General features: G+C 45.1%; 1 protein-coding gene across 1 annotated transcript; it reads left to right on the top strand.

The window, feature by feature from the left end:
• The first annotated feature begins 127 nt into the window (after nt 1-127).
• On the top strand, nt 128-18,905 carry PTP4A2 (protein tyrosine phosphatase 4A2). Its single transcript, XM_065857313.2, has 6 exons — nt 128-366; nt 8,841-9,516; nt 10,458-10,550; nt 14,941-15,071; nt 17,310-17,384; nt 18,485-18,905. Exons 2-6 carry the CDS (start codon nt 9,421-9,423, stop codon nt 18,591-18,593), a joined length of 504 nt encoding a protein of 167 aa, XP_065713385.1. The 5' UTR covers nt 128-366; nt 8,841-9,420; the 3' UTR covers nt 18,594-18,905.
• The last annotated feature ends 2,435 nt before the right edge of the window (nt 18,906-21,340 follow it).

Genomic DNA, 21,340 nt, shown 5'->3' with positions numbered 1-21,340 from the left:
CGGCTCAGCGGGTGGACTCGCCCGGCGCGCTGAACCGGGGCGCGGGGGGGGGGGGTGGACCGTACCAATGCCGGATGTGGGTGTGAGCCGGGCCGTGCCAATCAGCGGCGGGCGGGCCGTACCACGGGGCGCGGGCGGGGAGGGAGCGGCCTGTGCGCGAGGAGCCGTGTGGCGGCGCGCGGGCTCTTGGGTCTCTCTGCGCGGCCGGGCCGGACCGGGTCGAGCAGCCCCAGCCCCGTCACGGGCCCCGCCGGCACCGGGCCGGGCCCGCCGCGCCCCCTCCCGCCTCCTCCCGCTCCTTCCCGGCCCGCTGTGTGGGAGGCGCCGGGCCCGTTCGGAAGAACGCCGACGCACTCAATGCCCAGGGTGAGGGGCCGCGGTGGGTTGGAGCTGGGGGGCTGCGGGTGAGGAGGGGGAGCGGGAGCCCCGCTCCGGCTGTGAAGAAGTGGGGACTGTGGCTCTGGGGCGGCCTGTGGGGTCCCCCCCGGCTCCCTGGGGAGTTTTTGAGGGGATTCCCCTGGCTGGAGGGGCCTTCCTCACCTGGAGAGTCTGTTTGAGGTCCCACGGCTGATTTGAGGGGTGTTTTGTTTTCTCGGGGCTCCGGCATGGTCTGGGGATCCAGTTTGGGTGGTCCTTGCTGGTCTAGAAGGCTCTTTTCAATCTGAGGGGCCGGTTCAGGGGGGTCCTTCCTGGGCTGGGGGATTTCCTTACCTGTGGGACTTGTTTGGGGAATTCTTCAAGGCCTGGGGGCTCCTTCAGCCTGAGGAGCAGGCATGGGGGCAGCTTGCCAGCCTGGGGGGTCCCCCCTGCACTTTGGGGCTGCTTTTTGGGGGGTCCTTGCTGTGCTTTGAGGCTGCTTTTTGGGGAATCCCTTCTGCCTGTGGGATTGGGCTGGTAGGAGGGACCCCCACAATGAGGCTGGTTTAGGATTGTAATCATAACCCTTGCCTGTGGGCTCGGGCTGCTTTGTGGGGTTAACATTAGGGTTAGTGGCCTTTTGACCTGCGAGGCTGGTTTGGAGGGTCCTCCCTCAGCTGTGGGGCTGGGAGGAGTGGACCCCAAAGGGTCAGTTTAGGGGACAGAGTCCGCTTTGGACCTGGGCTTGGGGGGGGATGTTGAAGAGGGGAGTTTGTTGCTTATATAATTGCAACAATGGGGAAATAAGGGGTTGGCATGGGTGAGAGTGTTGCTTGTGCCTGGTATGGGGGGCATTTTGAGGGGTTTGTTTGAGGGGAGGGGCTGTTAATTATTTGTGTGTGTATGTACGGATGGGGGAAGAGTTTGCAAAAGGATGGGAGGGTTGTTTTGGGGAAAGGGGCCCTGCCTTGTGTTAGGCCAGGAGACAGTCTGTAGAGACAAATGAGTTTTTCTGGGATCTGGGCTGGAAAGCAGAGTGGGGGAAGCCGGGAGTGGTGTTGGGGGGATCATTCTCCGGCTGGAGGGGGCACGTGGAGCTGGGAAGGAAGGGTGTCCAGGATGTGGTAGCTTTCCTGGGGTTTGAGTGGGGGCAGGGTTGCGAATGCTGAGGGTTTGTGTAGATAAAGGGCTGTCCTGGGGGATTTGGAGCTGCTGGGGCTGGAAGGGGTTGCTGATGAAGTCTGGCCAGGGCAGCGGTAAAGAAAGTGCTGGTGGTGCTGAGGGTGTTAGGAGTGACCTACAGGGAGTGGTGTGCTTACTGAGAATGGCTGTGGTTTGCTGCCTAGGGCGTGATTTGTTGGGTGAGGAACCCTCGTAATTGAGAGCTGGAGGTTTGGGATGTGGGGCACAGGCGAGGCTGCAGGTTGGGAAGTGTTACAGCGCGGGGATCATCCTAGAAGTGGCCTCTGCTCAGCTGCAGTGATGATTTCCTTGTGTAATTAGTCACAATCTGCTTTATCTCTCAGGGCAGCTGTGTGCTGGTTGGTTTGAGTGAGGAGGAGCAAGGCAGAAAGTTGGCTTTTAAAGGCTACTGTATAAATGGAAACTTGCTTCAAAACTCCCAAAATGAACCCGGCAGGGTCTGACTCAGAACTGCAGTTAGTATTTAAAGAAGAGAAAAGATAAACCCACCACTAGCAGCAGCCAGAAAACTCTATCTCCTTATGACTCAACATGTAGAAGTACTTAATGAACTCAACTGTGGGAAAGAAAAGATCAGTCAAAGTTAAGGTAGGAGTAAGGATCCGTATGGATGCACAGCTAGGAGGATTTGCCTTACTGCATAGGGATTGTGATATTTTTATGTACATCTCCCATAAACAAAGGAGATTGACTTAAGGTTTAATCACCTGCAAATAACCATCATTCTCTTCCACGCAGCAGTATTTAAATGTTCTTCCTCTATCAGAGTGGAGCTGAACTGTGATCGCAGCCGGTTTCCTCGCTCCTGCTGCTGGACTTTGCCCGGCGGTGGAATGCGTGCTGTTAACTGTTGGGAGAGTGCAAGGGAGAGCAGATGGGTGTGAATCTGTCCTTGCTTTCAGGAGGATGATGCACAGCTGAAGACGTGGCCCTTGTGATAGTGTAGTGCAAGCAGATAATTTTTGTAAATGGTGTAGGTTGTGTGTTTTGATTATGTCTTTATAAGAGGAAACATGTTTTTGGTGATGTACTGTTACTGAACTAGCTCTGTGCTGTCTGTTGTATTTGGATTAGTTTGACAGCTTATTTGCCTGTTAAAAGAGTTGCGGGTTTAAAGCAGCTCTGTCTAAACATTGAAAAATAGACCTAATGGCCTGAGATTCTGGCCTAGAGGTTACTGTTCTTGGCACATATGAATTGCAGTGCTAGATCAGGCTGGCACCTCTTTAGGCCAAGCTGATGCGTATCATAAAATAACTTAATAGTGGCTGTTGACTTTGGTGTCATCTTGTGTCTCATTTTGCTAATTGTGAAAGGGTAACGGGAGTCTTAAATCTCTTGATCCTTTTTGCTCTTGTAACACTCGAGATGCTGGGCTGCTCTCAATCCAGGTCGCTGTTACGTGTACCGCTTTGTTACCCCTTGTTTCTCTCGCTTCTGTACTAAGAAGTTAAATTCCTTTTGGTGCCTTACACTGAAAGTCTAGCTCTGCTCGAAATAATGGCCTGTGGGTTTGAACAATAGGGACTCTGTGGATGTGCAATGAGATTTATCGGTGAGCTTCAGTTTCAGTTGTCAGGCTGAATTCAGGTGCTGCAGGAGCATGGAACAGGAGCCAACTCTCCACTAAGTCGTTTTTCCAGCAGACGGACATGGCAAATTCAAATAAGTGAGATGAGTAAGATGCAAGTTATTCAGCTCTGTAACTTCATAGAATAATATCCCTGTTGCTGTGTGATTTTTAAATTGCTTTTGAGTCCTGCTTGACTTGTTAATGGGTTTTTGGGTATTTTTTGATACTTCATCTTAAAGTGTGAGAATATTCAGTCTGAGTTGTCAGGGAAGCTTATGATCCAGCAGGACCATGTTTTCCAAGACCAGCAGCTGATACAGCTCAGACAGCTCAGCATTCTGGCTTGTAGGAATCAGTTACTAGTGTCATATACTCATGGACTGTTCTCTAAAGTAATTTTGGATTTTACTTAGATATAATTCGGCGACTTAAACAGGGTAATAGCTGAAATTTTCTTAGCAAGGCCTTTTGGTTTTGACTTCACACACTTTTAGTAACTCTAAACTTTTTGGGCATGGTATGCAAATAACATTCAAATGTGTCCTCTGAAGGGGTTTTAAAAACCAAGTGGTGGGTGGGGAAAGCGTTCAAAAAAATCCCAAGTGTCAGAACGGTATTTTTAACTGTGAAGCAGGTTCTGTCTCAAGGAAAGGAAGGGCTGTAGCGTAAAGCACGCGTGCCTGTCAATTCTTTCTGCAAGAGGCAATGCAATATCTAATCGCACCAGGATGCTGAGCTCTGTCCATTGGTGCCTGTGTTGGGTATGTAGCGGTTTGACCTCACCCAAATGGAGGGGATGGCAGCTACATTTTTTTGCGTATTACTCAATGTTGAGTTTTGCTGCAGGATTGTTTTCTCGCTGAGTAGTCTCACACGGTACATTTGACAACTCTGGGTTTCCTGATGTGTCACTTTTAAGTTGAGAGTTCTTTAATCTGGACTTTTTTTCTGGCAAAGGCAGATCTCTACCTCCTGGCCTCGGTTTTACTGACTAGGACGGAGCGACTGGGTTAGAGCGAAAGGAAAGGAATGAGTCACCCGCAGAACTTGTCAGCTCTGCGCTGGGGAGGGTGGAACAGCACAATTTCTGACCTCACCCCTCCCTAGGCACGTGTCATTCTGAGCAAGCTTCCTTCAGAGAATTTTTTCCGAGAATGTTAGCTCCAGAGTTTTTCTCTGTATACTAGGAGAGCATATTATAGAAAAAGATGGTTGCTTTGATTCTTGCTAATGTCCGTTTTTGCTGCTTCAAGGCTTGTTTTGGAGGTCTTGGTGAATTCTTTCACTTGAAAAGCACCTTGTGCTCCTACGAAACAGGACGTTTTGGTAGTGAATGCGCAGAATGTGGGTCACTCAGCGGGGCAATGCAGGAAGGGGAGGTGAAATGTGACGTACACGGTGTCAGGAAGAACCTGGCCGGGCTGCCGTGTCCTACCAGGGTGGCAGTTTCTATGGGATCGAGTTGTGTATCGTCATTGTCCTGTGGTGCCCGTTTCACACGTGTAAATGCGAATAGAACGAGGTTTTATAAAAGAGGAAAAATTCAACAGCTTGTGACCTAACTTCATTAACATCAAACGTGGGTTCCCACTTCACAGGAGCAAAAGGAGTTGAGCTGGTTTCAAAATCCTGCTTTTCAAAACACTGCAGTGGTCTTTTCAGACTGACTGACAAATTAGCGGGCTGTGCTGTGCATCCTGTGCGCTGGGTTATTTTGAAAGCTGATCCTGGTGACCTTTCCAAAGGTGTCCCTGTTTTGCAATCTCTGGAAGCTGCAGCTGTTCCAAGCTGTTTCACTGTCTCCGCGTAGCTAAGGCAGCACTATTCACAGTGTGTTTTGAAGGAGATGATGGCACTAGGAATTCCTTTGGACGTTATTACTTGTTTTTCATTAGACCTGTCTCCCTGGACTCAGTGCGGGAGAACAAGCGACTTGTTCTATTGAAATACTTAATTTAGGAGTCAATGTGATGATAGACGAGGCAACCACTGGAGGTGAATTGAACATTGTAGGTGTGTTGGATTTTTATTTAGGGCAGTCTCCAGTGAAGTTTCTGTCAAGTCAGGAATTCATTTAACTGTTCTCTCTTAATTAGTTAATCACCCTGATGTATTTGTGCTGGTTAATAGGGGTGCCCCTTGCTTACATTTTAAGCACATTCTTGCATGTTCCTAGCATTTTGAAAGACATTCTTCTCAAATTGGCCTCATTAGGCTTTGTCAAGCTCTGGGCTGTGTGAGCATGAGGGATGGGGAGCTCACAGTGCTGTTAGTTAAGCTGAAATTAGTCCTGTCTGTAGGTGCAGAGACCGTCGCAGCTCGCTAAACTTGATTGTGTAGATAAGACATCTTGATTGATGATTATTCCCTGATAATTAAGTGAAACAGCATCAAGAACTGTCCCAAGCATATCTTGTTCTTTACAGGTGCGTGAGTGGCTCTCATGTGGATTTTTTGTGCTGCTTTCTCTGCTTTTTCTCCTCATCAGGTTCCTGCTGGAGCTGTTGCGCCTTATTCGTAGCGTTGACACATTGGATGCTTCTGCTCCCTTTCTGAGACCAGCCACGTAAAACATGTAGTAACTTTTTGGTTTCTCTCCATGTGCTATCTCACTTTCTAAGTATAAAAAGTTAAAACAAGAAATCATTTTTCAGCCAATTAACCTTTATGTTGTGCATAGGCCTGGTTACTATTTAGTATCTGTTTGATAGCGCTCAGTTCTCCTGGGATTTTGAAGTGCAGATTCGCTTGCTAGCACAGGGAGAAAGGAATTCTGAAGTATTTACTTGGGGAGATCAGACATTGTAGACAATAGGGGTTTTCTGTTTTTAATTTTCTTAATTAGAAGCCTGTTTTTTAAACTTTAGCCTAACAGTGAGCAGTTGAAAGTAACGGGAGGAAGAGATGTGTGTGTCAGTAACCAAACTTAAAAATAGGGTTGTGTGCTACCTAAACTTCTTATCCTTCTGGAAATCACTTTTCAGACTTAAATACAGTGCTTTACGTTTTTAATCACTCCTTAGCTATTAGCTAATTAAATGCTTCAGTAATATTCCTTTGGGGTAGGCAAGACGGTGTCGTTCCTGTTCTGAGACTTGAGCTGCTGGAAGTGGCTTGGCCAAGGTTGGGTCTGAGAACAGGACGGGAGCTGGTAACTCCTCCTGCCACACTTAATTTACTGGCGCTTGTCATCCCCATGTGTACTTTCTAATTACTTGGTAAATAGTTTTTACAAAAGTCTTTTAAAATAATTGGGTTGAAATTCGCTCTTTGATTTGGTTGAGGGAGGAGAAGTGTAATGATAATGACCTGATGTGATACAGCTCACAGTGCAAATAGCACTGGTTGAGGCTCTTCCAACCCAATTATTGGTGCTGAAAAGAAAAATGTTTAAAGAATTTGTTTAAATATGCCACGATAGCTCTTCCCTTTGTGGCAGTGTACTTTGTAATGCTGTAAGCCTCTGGTTCTCCGGATCCAAGTTTTGATCTCCTGTGCCAAGATCTGTTGACTGCTTTTGGTTTTTGAATGACCTTGTTAGGTCCTCAAAAGTTGGTGTTGAAACTGCTCTGTGATGTGAGTCTGCAGGACCAGGTTGGATGTTCAGACAGGGGGGAAACAGGCCAGTATTTGCCCAAAAAAGACTTTCTTGCATCAGGTTTTACAAGTGTTGAACACATGTGGATGCTGTAACTTCAGTCATTCTGTTTGTGGTACATCGTCGCTGTAGCAGACTGTAACATTTCAACAAATCCTTTGAGTTTCGGTAGTATAGATGAGAAAATTGTGACAAATATGCAAGAATTGACAAGCGTAGGGACTTGAATATGATGTGTGTAGATGGGAGGCTTCCATCTGGAGTGAGACTTCATCCCGTAGTCATTACACTGATAAAATATTCCAGGATTCATTTTTGAAATTTGTATTTCAGTCACTCAGAGGAAGAACTGCGTTGAGGTCGGGGGAGGTTATTGAAAACATCTTTGTTCTTGCCTCTGGCAACCTAATTAATGTATTCTTTTGGCATTGAAAGCTGTTCTTTAAGGAAATAATTGCTGTTCTTTGGGTGATTCTTGACTTCATGTCAGTGAAAAAAGATAATTTTGTAGTGCTTAATTTGACTGTTTTAAAGTGAGGATCTCATTAAAGTGTTGAGCATGCCAGCAGTTTGGGGTGTGAACTTCCATGCATGTGTGTTTTTTCCCTAATTGTGCTCACTCCAGGGTGCCACGGTGACCTTTCTGCTTGAGTTGCAGGTTTGTGACTTCTGGCTGCTAAATCGGATTTTATTCAGCTGATTTAAAACTTTTTCCATGAAAAAGAAGTGGCAGTGGTGATTCTTTTGCTTCATGCTTTTTAAATGCAGCGAAAAGCCACATTTTTTATTTAGTATTTCAGCCTGGACAGCAGGATGCGCATGAGCCAGCACTGGGCCCTTGTGGCCAGGAAACCAATGGTACCTGGGGTGGGTTAGAAGGGGGTGGTCAGTAGGTCAGAGAGGTTCTCCTGCCCCTCTGCTCTGCCCTGGGGAGACCACACCTGGAATATTGTGTCCAGTTGTGGCCCCTCAGTTCCAGAAGGACAGGGAACTGCTGGAGAGAGTCCAGCGCAGCCACCAAGATGCTGAAGGGAGTGGAGCATCTCCCGTGTGAGGAAAGGCTGAGGGAGCTGGGGCTCTGGAGCTGGAGAAGAGGAGACTGAGGGGGGACTCATTCATGGGGATCAATATGGAAAGGGGGAGTGTCAGGAGGATGGAGCCAGGCTCTTCTGGGTGACAACCAGTGATAGTACAAGGGGTAAAGAGTGCAAACTGGAACACAAGAGGTTCCACTTAAATTTGAGAAGAAACTTGTTCATGGTGGGGGTGGCAGAGCTTGGCCCAGGCTGCCCAGGGAGGTTGTGGAGTCTCCTTCTCTGCAGACATTCAAACCCGCCTGGACACCTTCCTGTGGAACCTCAGCTGGGTGTTCCTGCTCCGTGGGGGGATTGCACTGGATGAGCTTTCCAGGTCCCTTCAACCCCTGACATTCTGGGATTCAATGAGTTGAGCTATTTTAGGATAGCTCCATATTCATCCCAATAAGCTTTGTGGTAGAATTCCATTATTCCGTCTTCTATTGTTGCTGAGACATCTACATTTTGAATCCTGTGGACTTGAAGCTGCCGCTGTCTTAATACTCTAACCTGTAAACATAGATAAGAGTCAGAATAATTAAAAGTTATTAGTGCTAAATGACCATTTGGTTGCTTTTGAACGGACTGATTTCTGGAGGGTATCTCCCTACTGCTGTTGGAAGTTTGGTGATAAAATGTTGGTGAAATTTATTTGCTAGCAAAAGCTCAAATAGATCAGTTATACTCTTCTGTTTGTACTGCTTATTTTGTTCTGAACATAAGGCCATACCAACAGTATTTTGTACATATTTGGGCTTAAGTCAAACAGGTATGACTGTACCAACAGTTGCTTTGGAGCGTGTACTTGGCTTTGGGCTATTTTATCCTCTTCTAGGGCACCTGTTTGGGAGGGAGGGGCTGTGGAGAGCACAGAAAGGTTTCCTTGTTCTCCGTTCCGGTGCCTGCCAACGAGGAACAGCACATACAACAAGTCCCGTGTCCCTGGGCTAGAGCGTTCTCGGTGCCGAAAGAACATTCGGGATTGTTCCTATTGGAAATCCCTCTTAAATGCTATTTTTTTTCTTCTCTTTAGGTGTTCTGTTGGAATCTACGTCACACATTTATGGCGATTCTGAGCGTGAGGGCAGACTTCTGCCAGGCCCAGCACAGCACCCTGGCTGACAAGTGAGCTGAGCGCAGGGGGTTCTACGTGCCATAATTACTTTGCCTTGAAGACTCCAGACACAGCGAACACACTCAAATATATGGGATATCTTCTGCACATTGGAAGCATATTCCTTTTACTGACTCTGGCAAAACTAAGCATCAAGAAAACAAAGTGGAGAGAAAATCCACCCTTACTTTTTTGCCTCACCAGTGCCTAAATGTAGAACAGGCTGCCTAGTCTTGCATGTAGTCAGAGTTTTTGGAGTCTGAAGGATACCACCTGCAGTAATTGAGGCCGAAGTTGAGTTTAAGTGGATTCTGAAGCAAACCTGCTTTTCTAGAAGTGAATTCTTTAAGGAACAAACACATCAAAGCAAGCTCTGATCAATCCCAGGCATTTTAGTGGTCTTTTTAATGTTTTCTGCTGTGAAACGTTTCCAAGGCTATTGATTTTCTTTTTAATTTTGGTGGGTTTTTTTGGCCCCTTACACATTTTGTTTGCCATTATGAACCGTCCGGCCCCCGTGGAAATTACTTATGAGAGTATGCGATTTCTGATCACTCACAACCCAACCGATGGAACCCTCAGCAAGTTCGTAGAGGTAAGTCAACCAAATAAAGTACCATCCTGCTTTCCTTGTACACTCATAGTTTCTGTATTCAGTTTTCTGAAAAAGTGACAGAAGCAGCAGTACAGTGTATGCTGCATTGTAGTTTGCTCCGGACTTGCTGTATCTTTGTGCCCTTATATCTAGGGGACTTTTATCTTGCATATGCAGGTCTTTTTCATTCCAAAGAGATCTGTTATCTGATCCTGATGGCTGACTGTGGCTATGAACACACTTCCATCATCTACCAGTGTGCTCTTCCCCATGAGTCCGCTCAGATATTAGTGGTTAATTTTGTATGAAAGCCACATTCTTTTGGTCTTTTTATTCCCACCCCATTGTTGTGGATTGTCTTCCTTTTTCAGGAGTCTTGACTCTGGAGTAGATATTATTGCTAATTGTTAGAAGTTAATAGTTATTCAGTCCAAACATGAGACGAAATTCTGCTTGCGGTATGAGCCGTCAGAATGAGCTTGGAACAGCTTTTGTTTGATCTTCTGTCTATTTATCTAGCACAATGTGCTACTTATAGTGCATTACAAGGAAGCTGGAGTATGGTGGGTTGTGTGTGTTCTGTTCCTCCCTGCCTCAAAATGTCAACACTGGCTGAAGCAAACAGTTCCAGGCTTCTATTTAAAGAGAAGATGATGCATGGAGAATATAAGCAGCTATTTTATTTTTACTTTTATATATGCATTTTTTTCCCCACCTTGGCATTTCCCTGGAGAAGAAGAATTCAGAGGCATTTCACTTGTAACCCTTGTTCTAATGCTGACCATAAACCCTCCTTGCTCCTTTGTCGTGCTGTCACCCTGAAGCTGTGCAGTAGTCACGGTACTGCCATCTGTGTAAAATGTTGAGTTTTGTAGCTGATGAGAAGGTTCTTTAATTCTTTACTCTGTCTGTGTGCTCACATGTTTTCCTTCTTCTTAAAGGAGCTGAAGAAGTATGGAGTGACAACCTTGGTGCGAGTTTGCGATGCCACTTATAATCAAGCTCCCATTGAAAAAGAAGGAATCCAGGTTCTAGTGAGTTGCCTTTAAAACTGTCTCAAAATGAAAAATCGCTTGTCTGGAAGTGTGGGGGTGGCCTTGGAGCTTTGGGCAAGAGCTCACGACTGGTTCAGATTGGCCAAAAGCGATATGATCCCCTGTGTCAGATAAAGCTGGTGTTGAGAAACTCGCTGTACTTCTGTGAAAGGTACTTGCTGATGTATTACTATTGCCTGAGCCCTTAGAAGTGTCTGTTCTGGGATTTCTGGATTTGTTGAGATATTTTGGCTGCCTTTAGTGACTGGGTCGATACTAATGTTGAGCCTTGAGGTTCATCCAACTGTTTTTGGTCCTTTTGTGTAGGAGCAGCACTTCTTGACTGTGCTCTCAACTTTCTCAGGATGCAGATAAAACTCTTCTCTCTTTCAAAAATGCCACCTTTTGAGCCTATAGCTGGCGTGTTGATACAGGCTCCCACGGACTGACTGTAGCAGGATGGTGATTGGAAACCTCATCACTGGTCACCCCCAAACGCAGCCCGGCTGCTGGTGGCTTCCCTGGTCAGCAGGTGGAATTCCTGAACTGCCACTCGGAGTTAACATTAAGCAAGAACTGTCTGACCATATCGTCTAGCATTGCTTAGTGTTTTAGGGGAGGTTTTTTTAATAGGTGTGTGCTCATACTAAGCTTGCAGGCAGTATTTTTCCAGGCAATACTTCTGAATTATGATAGTGTGTCAGATGTCATCAGTTTATTTTACTGGAGTGAGTAATACTCTGTTGTGAGGCCAGAAACTGCATCTTACCTTCTTGTTGCAGGTAGTCAGTCTTCTATTGCCTCTTGATTTTTATGACTCAGTCAAAGGAAAACTTCTGCAGTTTTCCATTAGGAGAAGAACTTGTATCCTGGCATAGCTGTGAAAACTCTGACTACAGGTCAGTCAGGTTCCTTGGCTCCAGGCCCCTGTAAGCATTTACTGCAGTTCCAGGCAGCCACGTGGGCCTCGGTGTTGTTGGAAAAATCAGTCATTACGGGGCACTGGGTGCTCTCAGGGCATTTTCACCCACTCTAGAGCTGTCGTGGACTTGGGCATCACAGTATTTTCAGGCATGCTACTGTGAAACCTGTAGCTGTGATACTCCTGAGGGTGCCAGAGACTGGAAGGATTAAACTGCTGGTGTGGAAGCCCTCAGAGCCCTGATTTAAGCTGGGGCTTAGAGTATTCCTGTGTTCCTGTGCCAGAGCTGAGGTCTGAGTTCTTCCTAGAAGACTCAGGGCAGTTTTGCAGGTGTCCGGCTCTGCCGGGGTGGCTGCCCTGTGAGGCCGGGTGACCTCAGCTCCTGCAGCTGTGGCTGAAACTCCCCTTCTCTGGTCCAGTGTCTCACAGAAGCCGGGGAGTCCTTCTGAAACAGCTTGGGGGTTTTGGTTCTCAAGAAACTGTAAAAGCTTGCTGTTGGCTAGGTTTGAACTGAAAGCAGTTTTTTGAGGAAGCTTTTCTAAAACCTGGAAATGGTGTTTCCGTCAGCTCTGCTGAGCACTGTTCTGTTGGAGAGCCTTTCGCTTTGGGTGACACATGTGTTGATCTTGTGTCTCTGCGTGCTTACCTCTGCTAACCAGCCTCTCCGTGTTTGGTACGTACCAGTTCTTAGTATTCTGCTGCTGCAGGAGGCAAAACAGGAGAGAGAGAAATCCAGCAGGCATCTGTTAAGGGTAACAGAAAGCAGGAGGTGACAGGGAAGGTTTGCTGCTAATACCATCGCTGATCCTGATGATCCCAGTCATGAGGTTGTCTTAGTAATTTACTGTGTCGCAATAGTGTTTTGATATTTGAAATAAGTTTTAACTGGTCACCAATGTGACCAGCTCCTGTATAGTTTCTTTCCTGCGAATGCACGCTTTGTCAGAACAGAGTCCCAGTGCTGCTCAGAAACGTATTGAATTGCCATCTGGCTGAGGAAAATAACACGTCACTATTTAAAGCTAATATTTGCTTGCAAAAATAACATTAAGATTAAAAACACAGCCTGAGAGAGATTAGCGTCTATTTTAAAATGGTTGAGGTCAAAAGCTTAGTGAAACCCTTGAAAACGAGAGCATTTTCGCAAAGCCTGTTCTCATGCCATAATAGAGGATCATGTGCTGGCAAGACGGGTAGAATGTGGCAGCTCGAGAGCTGCTTTGGCAGATGGCACAGTGAGAAAGGGGAGGTTTAGATGTTCGGTGTTTGAAGTAGTACTATTGCATGCACGTGTTTATCAACAGAGATTAAATCCAGGAGGCGGGGATGGATTTAGTTTCTGTGGGCTCCTGCAGTTCTTAGTTATGTTCATGTGTGAGGTCTTGTAACATAAAAATGCCACATCGCAAAAACTGGTAGGTTTTTGTTTTTCTGGAAGTATTTTTGCGCTGGCTGTCAGTCGAGGAAACCATGATGGTTTTGTTCATCTTCAGGACGTAAGACACGTTTCGTTGTTCTTCTATCGCTCCTTCATTACCGTTCGTTCCTGGATCAGACTTTACACTCAGTGCTCTCTGGGATGGCCAGCACCCGAAGGCAAAACTTCACTGCGATTGCTCCTCTGGTCGCAGGATTATTCCTGTTCCTCCCTCTGGGCAGTGTCCCGTGCAGCAGTGTTTTATCAGTGCTAATTTAATGGCAGCGCTGTACCATTCCTGGGAAGGTGATGATATGTGGGGAAATGACGATTGTCCTTAATTCGGGCCAGCACAGGAGTTGTGTGGACACAGCGGTTGTTACCATGTAAGCTAAAGCAACGCATGACCTGCATTGGGTCCAAAGGCAAGGATTTAATTTAATCCAAAACTAGGCCATCGAACTGACATGTAAATCCTGTTCTTTGCGAGGCAGTTTCGAATGAAAGCATCTTGCAGTGGGTAATGCCTCTTCTCTTGGCAGCCCATAATCTCTTCCCGGGACAGTGGATGACACTGGGCCTAAAATAATAGAGCTCCCAGTGTGTGATTGAGTGGAAAATCTCGTAAAAGCCTTTTATTAGAAAGAACAAGTTTTACTTTAGCATCCTGTTCCTGTGGGCTTTATTTTGCTGTGTTGCCCCAGATATTTTTCATTTTGCGTTTGCTATGAAAAAAGAGCTCTCTGCATTCTTCAGACTTTGTGTATCGTTCTTAATTAAACACACATAAAGTTATTTCAGTAACCTAAAGCTTTTTGGGTTTGGAGGTCCGAGACGCGGCTTTCCATGTTGCAGCTTTTTGAAGTGCTAATGTGTGAGGTCTGTGTGAAGCTGCACTTGCACTCAGGAGGTATTGAGGTAGCAATAAGTGCATTTCAACATTTAAAATGTCATTCTTTTACCTTTGGTTCTACACAGAGTTTGCATGTGCTGCTTTCAGGCTTCAGACAATATTACTTCACATTAATCTGTTCTCAGGGTACTCCATGAAAGGCTTGTTTCTAGACAAAGAGGGTTTGTTCAAAGCAGTTGTGCTGTTTGGAGAGGTTGAATGATATGAAACTCTGACTATGGGTCTCTTATAAAATGCATTGCAGTCGTCTAATGGAAAGCGCTAAATAACCAGAGTGTGGTTTTTCCCCTCGCATCCAGGAGTGCTCTTTCCGCAGCACTCCCTGTGTCTGAGGAGGTCGAACAGCATGTGATGTTGTGCTTGGTGTTGCATTATAGGACATGTAGTACCCTGCTTAGCTCGGGTTCCAGGACAGAGCTGTGACCTCGAGAAAATGGGCACCTTCTTGCATGGAATTCTGATTGACGGCCGGCTTGCTGATATTAAATATGGCCTGCGGGGTTTAAGTGTCGACTACCCCTTGAATAGGCAGAAATGTGATTGTAAATGCTGCTTGGTTGTTGACTTTGTCTAGGCACTCTGCTTTTTTGCTTGCAAATGGATTTTTTTTAACATATATTTGAAAATAGCCAGGTAATTTTAACTGTCCTGCTTATTGGCAGCTGCACAAGCAGGAGCTGTGAAATACTTTGTCCTCTGCTGATCCCCTGAATTGTTGGGAAGCAGCTTCTCCTCTGTTCAGAGTCCGCGGTACAAATAGTATTTTAAAGAGGTTGACGCAACCGCAGGCAAAAGTCTACAGAGTTCTCATCTTTCACGTGTTTATTTGAAATGTCTATTGATTTTTACGTGTTTTTTATAAAATGGGATTTCAAGGGCAGCTATTTTTCTAAAAAATTCTATACTACAAAGGAGTTAGTGTGGAGTTTTATTGAGATTTTATTGAAAAGTACAATTAAATGCTTGTTAAACATTTAGTGTTGCATTATGATATTGATTTGCAAACTTCTCTGCGACCAGAAAAATAACTACAGCGCTGTTAGTGTAACAGGCGCTTCTTGCTGAATGCAATGTCGTCCTTTCCCGGTTCTGGTCACGGATTGAAATCCATGTTGCTAACGTCTGTTTTCCTTCCAAGGACTGGCCGTTCGATGATGGAGCACCACCCCCCAATCAGATAGTTGATGACTGGCTAAACCTGGTAAAAACCAAATTTCGTGATGAGCCTGGATGCTGTGTCGCTGTTCACTGTGTTGCAGGGTTGGGAAGGTCAGTATTCTGCTGTCTTGTTGTAGTGTGAAGTTAATTTATTTACTTGGGAGGCAGGTCATGGGAGGAGTTAAGAAAATGCCAATTTCTCTGTTTTCTCCCAAATAGCATTTTAAAGCAGCATCAAGTTTGTGTCATTAAAGAGAGACTTATTGCAGCTTAAAAAGCTTCAGTCATTTCATAACTATAATCAAGGATAAGAGCAAAAACCTGGGGAGATCATTCAGAACACCTCCGTCAATCATGAACACCAGCAGTTAGGGCTGCTGTTAATTTCCAAGTGTTGGTCTTTGTGCTAAAACACTAAAATGCATGCTTGAAAAATGCAACCTGCCTGATCAGTCTGATTCCTCAGGCTGTACAGGTTTGTTTGGTTTTGTTTGGTTTGGTTTTAGATTTCTTCCTGTTTTCAACTGGTGATGGAAACAAAAGCATTTAGAAAAACTGGTTCAATTACTTTCTTACTCTAAAGTGGCCTCACTTCAGTGGTACGGAGGTTTTGGCTTGTGTTTCTTGCTCAGTGGTGTTTCTGTCCTCACCACTAAAAGTGTAACTTCCTTCTTTGGGAAGAACTTCCTTTTGAGACAAAATAAAAAAAGGGCTGATTTGGGCGAGTTTAGTGCTACATTCGTATTCCCTAATGTAATCTCTGAATGTTATGTTTATTTTTATGGGCTAAGAGGAAATGGAACTTAAGTGTTAGTATTGCAATAACCCTGGGACTGTTAATATTTAAGGATATGAATAAGTGGGCAAGAAAGGTGGATTAAAGAAGTGAGCACGGAGCTGGAGTGCAGCAAGTTCTTAAATTTCCACCTCTAGAGGAGACGGGGGAATAAAAAGGTAGAGGGAGAAATAGCCAATATTTACATACACAAGAGCCATAAACTCAAGGCAGTTAACATTTGTTTCTCCATTTCTGCTCTATTTTTATCTGAGGAACATCCTTAGGAAGGTGTACCCCGATTTTCAACTCTCCTGTTTGTTTCATAGTATCAAGCCTAAGGGTGCCAGGAGCATCTATATTGTCACATACACTCGTGTCTCTGTTCCTCATAGAGTGACCTTTTTGCTGTTCTTAGGCTGCTTCTGTCCAGATTTTGCTTTAATCTGGAAAACTGCCTCCCTGTAGTGGGGAATTGAACTCCAACTACAGTAAGAGAGACAGGATTTGGTTTTTTTAAGTGACTTCTGAAGTTTCAGATTGTTGCTGGGTTAGCTCTAGACTGGTCAGCCTCACCTCCATCCCCGGGAAACTGATGGAACGACTTCTTGGTGCCATCTCAAGGCAGATCAGGGATAAGAGGGTCATTAGGGGCAGTCAACATGGCTTCACCAAGGGGAAGTCGTGCTTGACCAACCTCATTGACTTTTCTGAGGACAGAACAAGATGGATGGATGATGGTAGAGCAGTGGACGTGATCTACCTTGACTTGAGTGAGGGATTTGACATGGTCTCCCACAGCATCCTCACAGCTGAACTGAGGGAGTGCGGACAAGGAGCAATGGGTTCAAACTGGAACACGGGAGGTTCCACTTAAATTTGAGAAGAAACTTGTTCATGGTGAGGGTGGCAGGACCTGGCCCAGGCTGCCCAGGGAGGTTGTGGAGTCTCCTTCTCTGCAGACATTCAAACCCGCCTGGACACCTTCTTGTGGAACCTCAGCTGGGTGTTCCTGCTCCATGGGGGATTGCACTGGATGAGCTTCCCAGGTCCCTTCAACCCCTGACACTCTGGGATTCTGTGAGAGTGAATAATTGTGTCTGTGCAAGTGGAGCACGGCAGTGCCAGTTGTTTCTCCTGAACTCTGGTTTTGTGTAGCCATGAATACAACTTGTCTGTATCAGTCCTCTGTTCAGTGCTTCATACATCTCTCATGTAGCTACATCTACATTGTCATAAGATGCAAAATGCATGCAAGAGGTATTACCTGTTTTAGCAAAGGAGAAAATTAGGTTATAGTGAAATGGGAAAGTGTAAAAATCTAGAATTATTGTTTCATGTCTCAAACAGTAAGGAGCTATTGATTTTTATTTTTGTGTGTGTATTGAAAGCAGAGCTGTCTACTAAAAGAAATGTTACATTAGCTACTCAGCAGACAAATGTCTTTCTGTAGATAATGTTTAAAGAGAAGATACTTCAGCTATTTGCTTAGAGGTTGATTTGCTGTGTTTTGAGGGGTTTGGTATATTGTTTCTCCAGATCTTCCTTAAATACTGCCGTTTTTTTTCCTGTAGGGCTCCTGTCCTGGTTGCACTTGCTCTCATTGAATGTGGAATGAAGTACGAAGATGCAGTTCAGTTTATAAGGCAGTAAGTTGAACTTCCCCATTCTCCAGAATCTCTCAGTTTATGTTGTGTTTGAACAGCACGCGTCTTCAGAAAAGTTGATTAGATTTCTGATTGCTTTTCTGGTGGATATATCCTGACAATAACAGGCATGACTTTGACATTAATGCTGAGGCTTGTGCCCTTTCCTCTGTTTAGAGATGAGGATTAGGAGTTGATCTCTTTTATTAATATTAGCTTATGTATTAAACCGTTGACTCAAAGATTTTGGGGAGAAAACAAAGTCTAGGCTGGGGCTGTAGAAAATGTGTGTTGACATGGACTAATTGCTCCTAATTTAAGAAAACAAACAAATTGAAGTGAGGTTGGGCCCCCATGTAGAGTTTCTGCAGCAAGTAGGGGGGCACACAGGTGGTGTAGGGGGGCACACAGGTGGTGTAGATGAGCATGGATTCCACCCAGGTGATGTTAGAAACCTCCTGTCTGGAAAGTAACAAAACTGGTAAAGGATGAGCCTGCAGAGCTCTGTGGGTTTAGTGATAACATCAGATCTTGAAATGAAACCCAGCAGGTGAGATTATGTTGAATGAGCTCTGCCAAGAAAGCAATTCATCCGTTGATGGGTTCCCAGGGTCTTCAGTTATCTTTGTAAACTCTATTGCTGTCAACAGATCCTGCCGAATTTTTCATTTCTTAAATTCCTTTTTTCTCCTCCTGGGTAAGGTAACTTTTATACTCAGAAGCTCTTTTCTGAGAGCCTCTTATATATTTGTGTTTGAATGTCACGGTCTTTATTTCTTAGCTAGTAAGTAGCACGTGGATCTGCAAGGAAAGGGCGACCTTGATGTTGTTCAGTGACTAATGGAAATAAACTCTCCCAATCCAAGAAAATATGCTGAAATTTGCTAACTGCATTTTGATTTTTAATATTGGCGTGTAGGTGATGAACTACATGTGCTGGTCTGGTTTATCCTCAGAGTGTGGATGGATACAGGACCAAACCAAAATGCTGTTTTATGGATAGAGAAAAGCTTTGAAACAAGGACTAATCAGCCTTAGAATGTACATAGTGCTGGAAGCAATACTCTTTCCATTGATCTTAGCATTCGTTTTCTTTGTTTTAGGAAAAGGAGGGGAGCTTTCAATTCCAAACAGCTGCTTTACCTTGAGAAATACCGACCTAAGATGCGATTACGCTTCAAAGATGCCAACGGTCACTGCTGTGTTCAATAAAACAAGGTCTCAAACGAAGGCAGAAGTTAGCATGGCTGTTTGCTGGACTCTTGGCACCTGGAAATGTGAATCTGGAATCAAACAACGTCATCAAATGAGTGGTGGAGTCATTGCTCCTCAACCTCTGTCCTAATGGTGGTGATTGAAAAAAAACACACAAAAAATAAACAAAAAATAAAGAGCAACATTTCAGTGAAGGATTGTTTTCTCCTTGAGCTGCAGTTTGAACATCTGCAAGGAGAAAATAAGTTTCTGAACCTTCTGTATTTTTAACTTTTTAAGAAAAGAAATAAATTTTATGTCTAAGGAAAACCAGCAGAGCATTGGCTTGTGCAGAAACCATTTTCTTGATTTGAGGACAGTACCCCCCAGTTAGGGCCTGATCCTCATTCCCATGGGATTCCTTTAAATGGAGTTGCCTTTATTATAACCCTGGGGGGCTGTGGCAGCTGGTGCTGGGGGGGAGCGGCCTCACATTATCTGGTGTCTGTGCTGGGTGTTCTCAGTGGCTCCGCAGGTGGGGGTAAGAACTCCCTGGTGGGTTTTAATGGAAGACTCGCTGCCTAATATCTGCGCTCAATGTTCCTGGTTGGTGGGAGATGGTGTTTTTAACCATGTGGGAGAGTGTGTGTGTCTGCACGTGCGTGTGATTTTATGTGTGTCAGGCTTATTTTCCCAAAGAATTTGGCTGAAATGTTCATTCTCTTTCTGTTGGAAGTTAGAAAAATCTACCCTGGTGGAAGATTGATGTTCAAAAGTGGCCTGGGGCAATTCAGATGAGGACTTTAATTTCTCATAAGGCAGAAGAAAAGGCTTCTTGCTGCTGTCCGGTTTCTCTGCCTTGCTGAACTCAGTAAATCAGGATTTTTGGGAAGGTCTCATTTGTATCACACGTGAGGTAACAATGGGACACACATGGTCTGTGAATTACAGCCTGGAACGGGCATTTTCCCAGACCAGCCCTCATGTCCAATTCCATTTAATCACTGATTGCCTTGTTATTTCTTCTTAGACTCTTTAGGAGGGAGAATCTCTAGTTACACACCAACATGCCTGTCATGTGTTCGCTGTGGACAGACCATAAATACGCTGATTTGTGGAGTGTGGACTGGTGCTGTGTTCTATTTGTAGGACCACTGCTATTGGCAGTGAATTAATCAAGACAAGTCATTTTGCTGTGTACCAAACCCACGTTAACTCAGTACCCTGTCCAGCAGGGACCTCATATTCTTTCAACTTGATGTTATATCTGTAAAATTCAGCCATTGGAGGCTTTGAATACAGGTTTAGGGTGCTGGGATCTCCTGCTCTGCAGCACCAAAGGCTTTTGTTACAGGTGCAAACTGGTACCAGTCTCCTCCTCATACCTGAACTGCCTTCATGGGATTTCTTCCTGTTTTGGGTCTGCAGCTTAACTGTGCAAACACTTTCAGAACGCAGGTAATGGCTTTTTTGGGATTCTATTCCTAGAAGGGATTTATAAATTTAAACAAAAGAGGAATGGCACTTGTCAAGCCCCAGATGTGCCAACAGATGTGGTCGAGGTGAAAACACGGCGCTCCACGGCGCTCGGGCTGTGCCCTTGCTTGAGCTGTATTGTCGTACCGAGTTCCTTCCTCCCTGTAAGATGTGTAACGTTACTGACTTCTTTAATAGATAAAGGAGCCGTGCAAGTGTTTGCGATTTCAATGCCTACATTAGGGAAACAATGGATCTGGTGGTGTCTGGGTCCCTGTGGAAGGGAGATGATACTGAAATTGCCTAATTCTGGCCTTTACCTTCCCCTCGCCAGCTCTAAGCCTATAAGCAAATTAAAAGTTCTTAGTGAAATGCAACACTGGTAGTTAAAGCTGATTTGACAAATGATGGAGATCAGATTGGAGGGGAAATTGAGCTGGGTTAAAAACCCAACCCCAAGCCCTTCTGGAGAACAATTAGAAAATTACATGCTATATGTATAACTTTGCATTCTTCCCCCCTAGTTTTACTCTGATTTGTAATGTGCTAATTCTCCTAACTCTGCAGCCTTAATTGAGGGAAAAGAGAGAAAAGCACTGACTGTCATGCGGTGTAGACGCGACTGGGGGAGTGTCAGTGCGACCCATGTCTGGTGGGCACGACACTTGGCTCAGCACTTGAACGCAGTGCAATAAAGTTCTTGCAGTAAAACGTCTCTTCCCTCTGGCTCTTGATGGATTTATTGCAGCTCATTAATGTTTCATGCTCTTTAATCTGGTTTGCAAAGGCCTTTGGCCAAGTCCGTGCCCCTCGCGTTACTCATCACTACGTGGCTTGGGTTTGCTGGGGACTGCAGGCAGGAACCATCTCCTTACTTTCAAATTACCTATTTAAAACTTGTAAACTTACCTTTTATAGAAAAGAAAACCAACAAAACAAACCCGCAAACCAAGTGCCAGCTTCAACTTTCCCAAGATCTGTTGCAAAACTCTGTGGGGCCCAGGACAAGAGGAGACGCCGTGTCCCCTGGCACAGCTTGAATGGGGCTGTTGTTTTGGGGTAAGAATGAGGGAGTTTTGATCTGGAGTCCCACATCCCGGTTGCTTCCCTGTCTGTGGAAGTGGAATGCTGCTCCCTTGGTTTGTATAACTCATTTAAATACTATTAAGGTGCTATTTTGGGAACTTCAGAGTCTCTTTCTGTGAGAATATATATTGTTTAACACCAAACTCTTGCTTGTTTTTCCAAGTTTCTACCTTTTATGTTACCGTGCACGAAAAGTAAAATGT

This window comes from Patagioenas fasciata, chromosome 25, assembly GCF_037038585.1.
Source record: "Patagioenas fasciata isolate bPatFas1 chromosome 25, bPatFas1.hap1, whole genome shotgun sequence".
Classification (NCBI taxonomy): domain Eukaryota; kingdom Metazoa; phylum Chordata; class Aves; order Columbiformes; family Columbidae; genus Patagioenas; species Patagioenas fasciata.
This window is presented reverse-complemented; position numbering and strand designations above follow the sequence as displayed.

Excerpts from the sequence above, each read along its gene's own strand:
- PTP4A2 (XM_065857313.2), top strand. The coding sequence starts at position 9,421 with ATGAACCGTCCGGCCCCCGTGGAAATTACTTATGAGAGTATGCGATTT. Across the intron at positions 10,551-14,940 it reads AAGAAGGAATCCAGGTTCTA|GACTGGCCGTTCGATGATGG; the intron begins GTGAGTTGCCTT and ends TTTCCTTCCAAG. Across the intron at positions 17,385-18,484 it reads GCAGTTCAGTTTATAAGGCA|GAAAAGGAGGGGAGCTTTCA; the intron begins GTAAGTTGAACT and ends TCTTTGTTTTAG.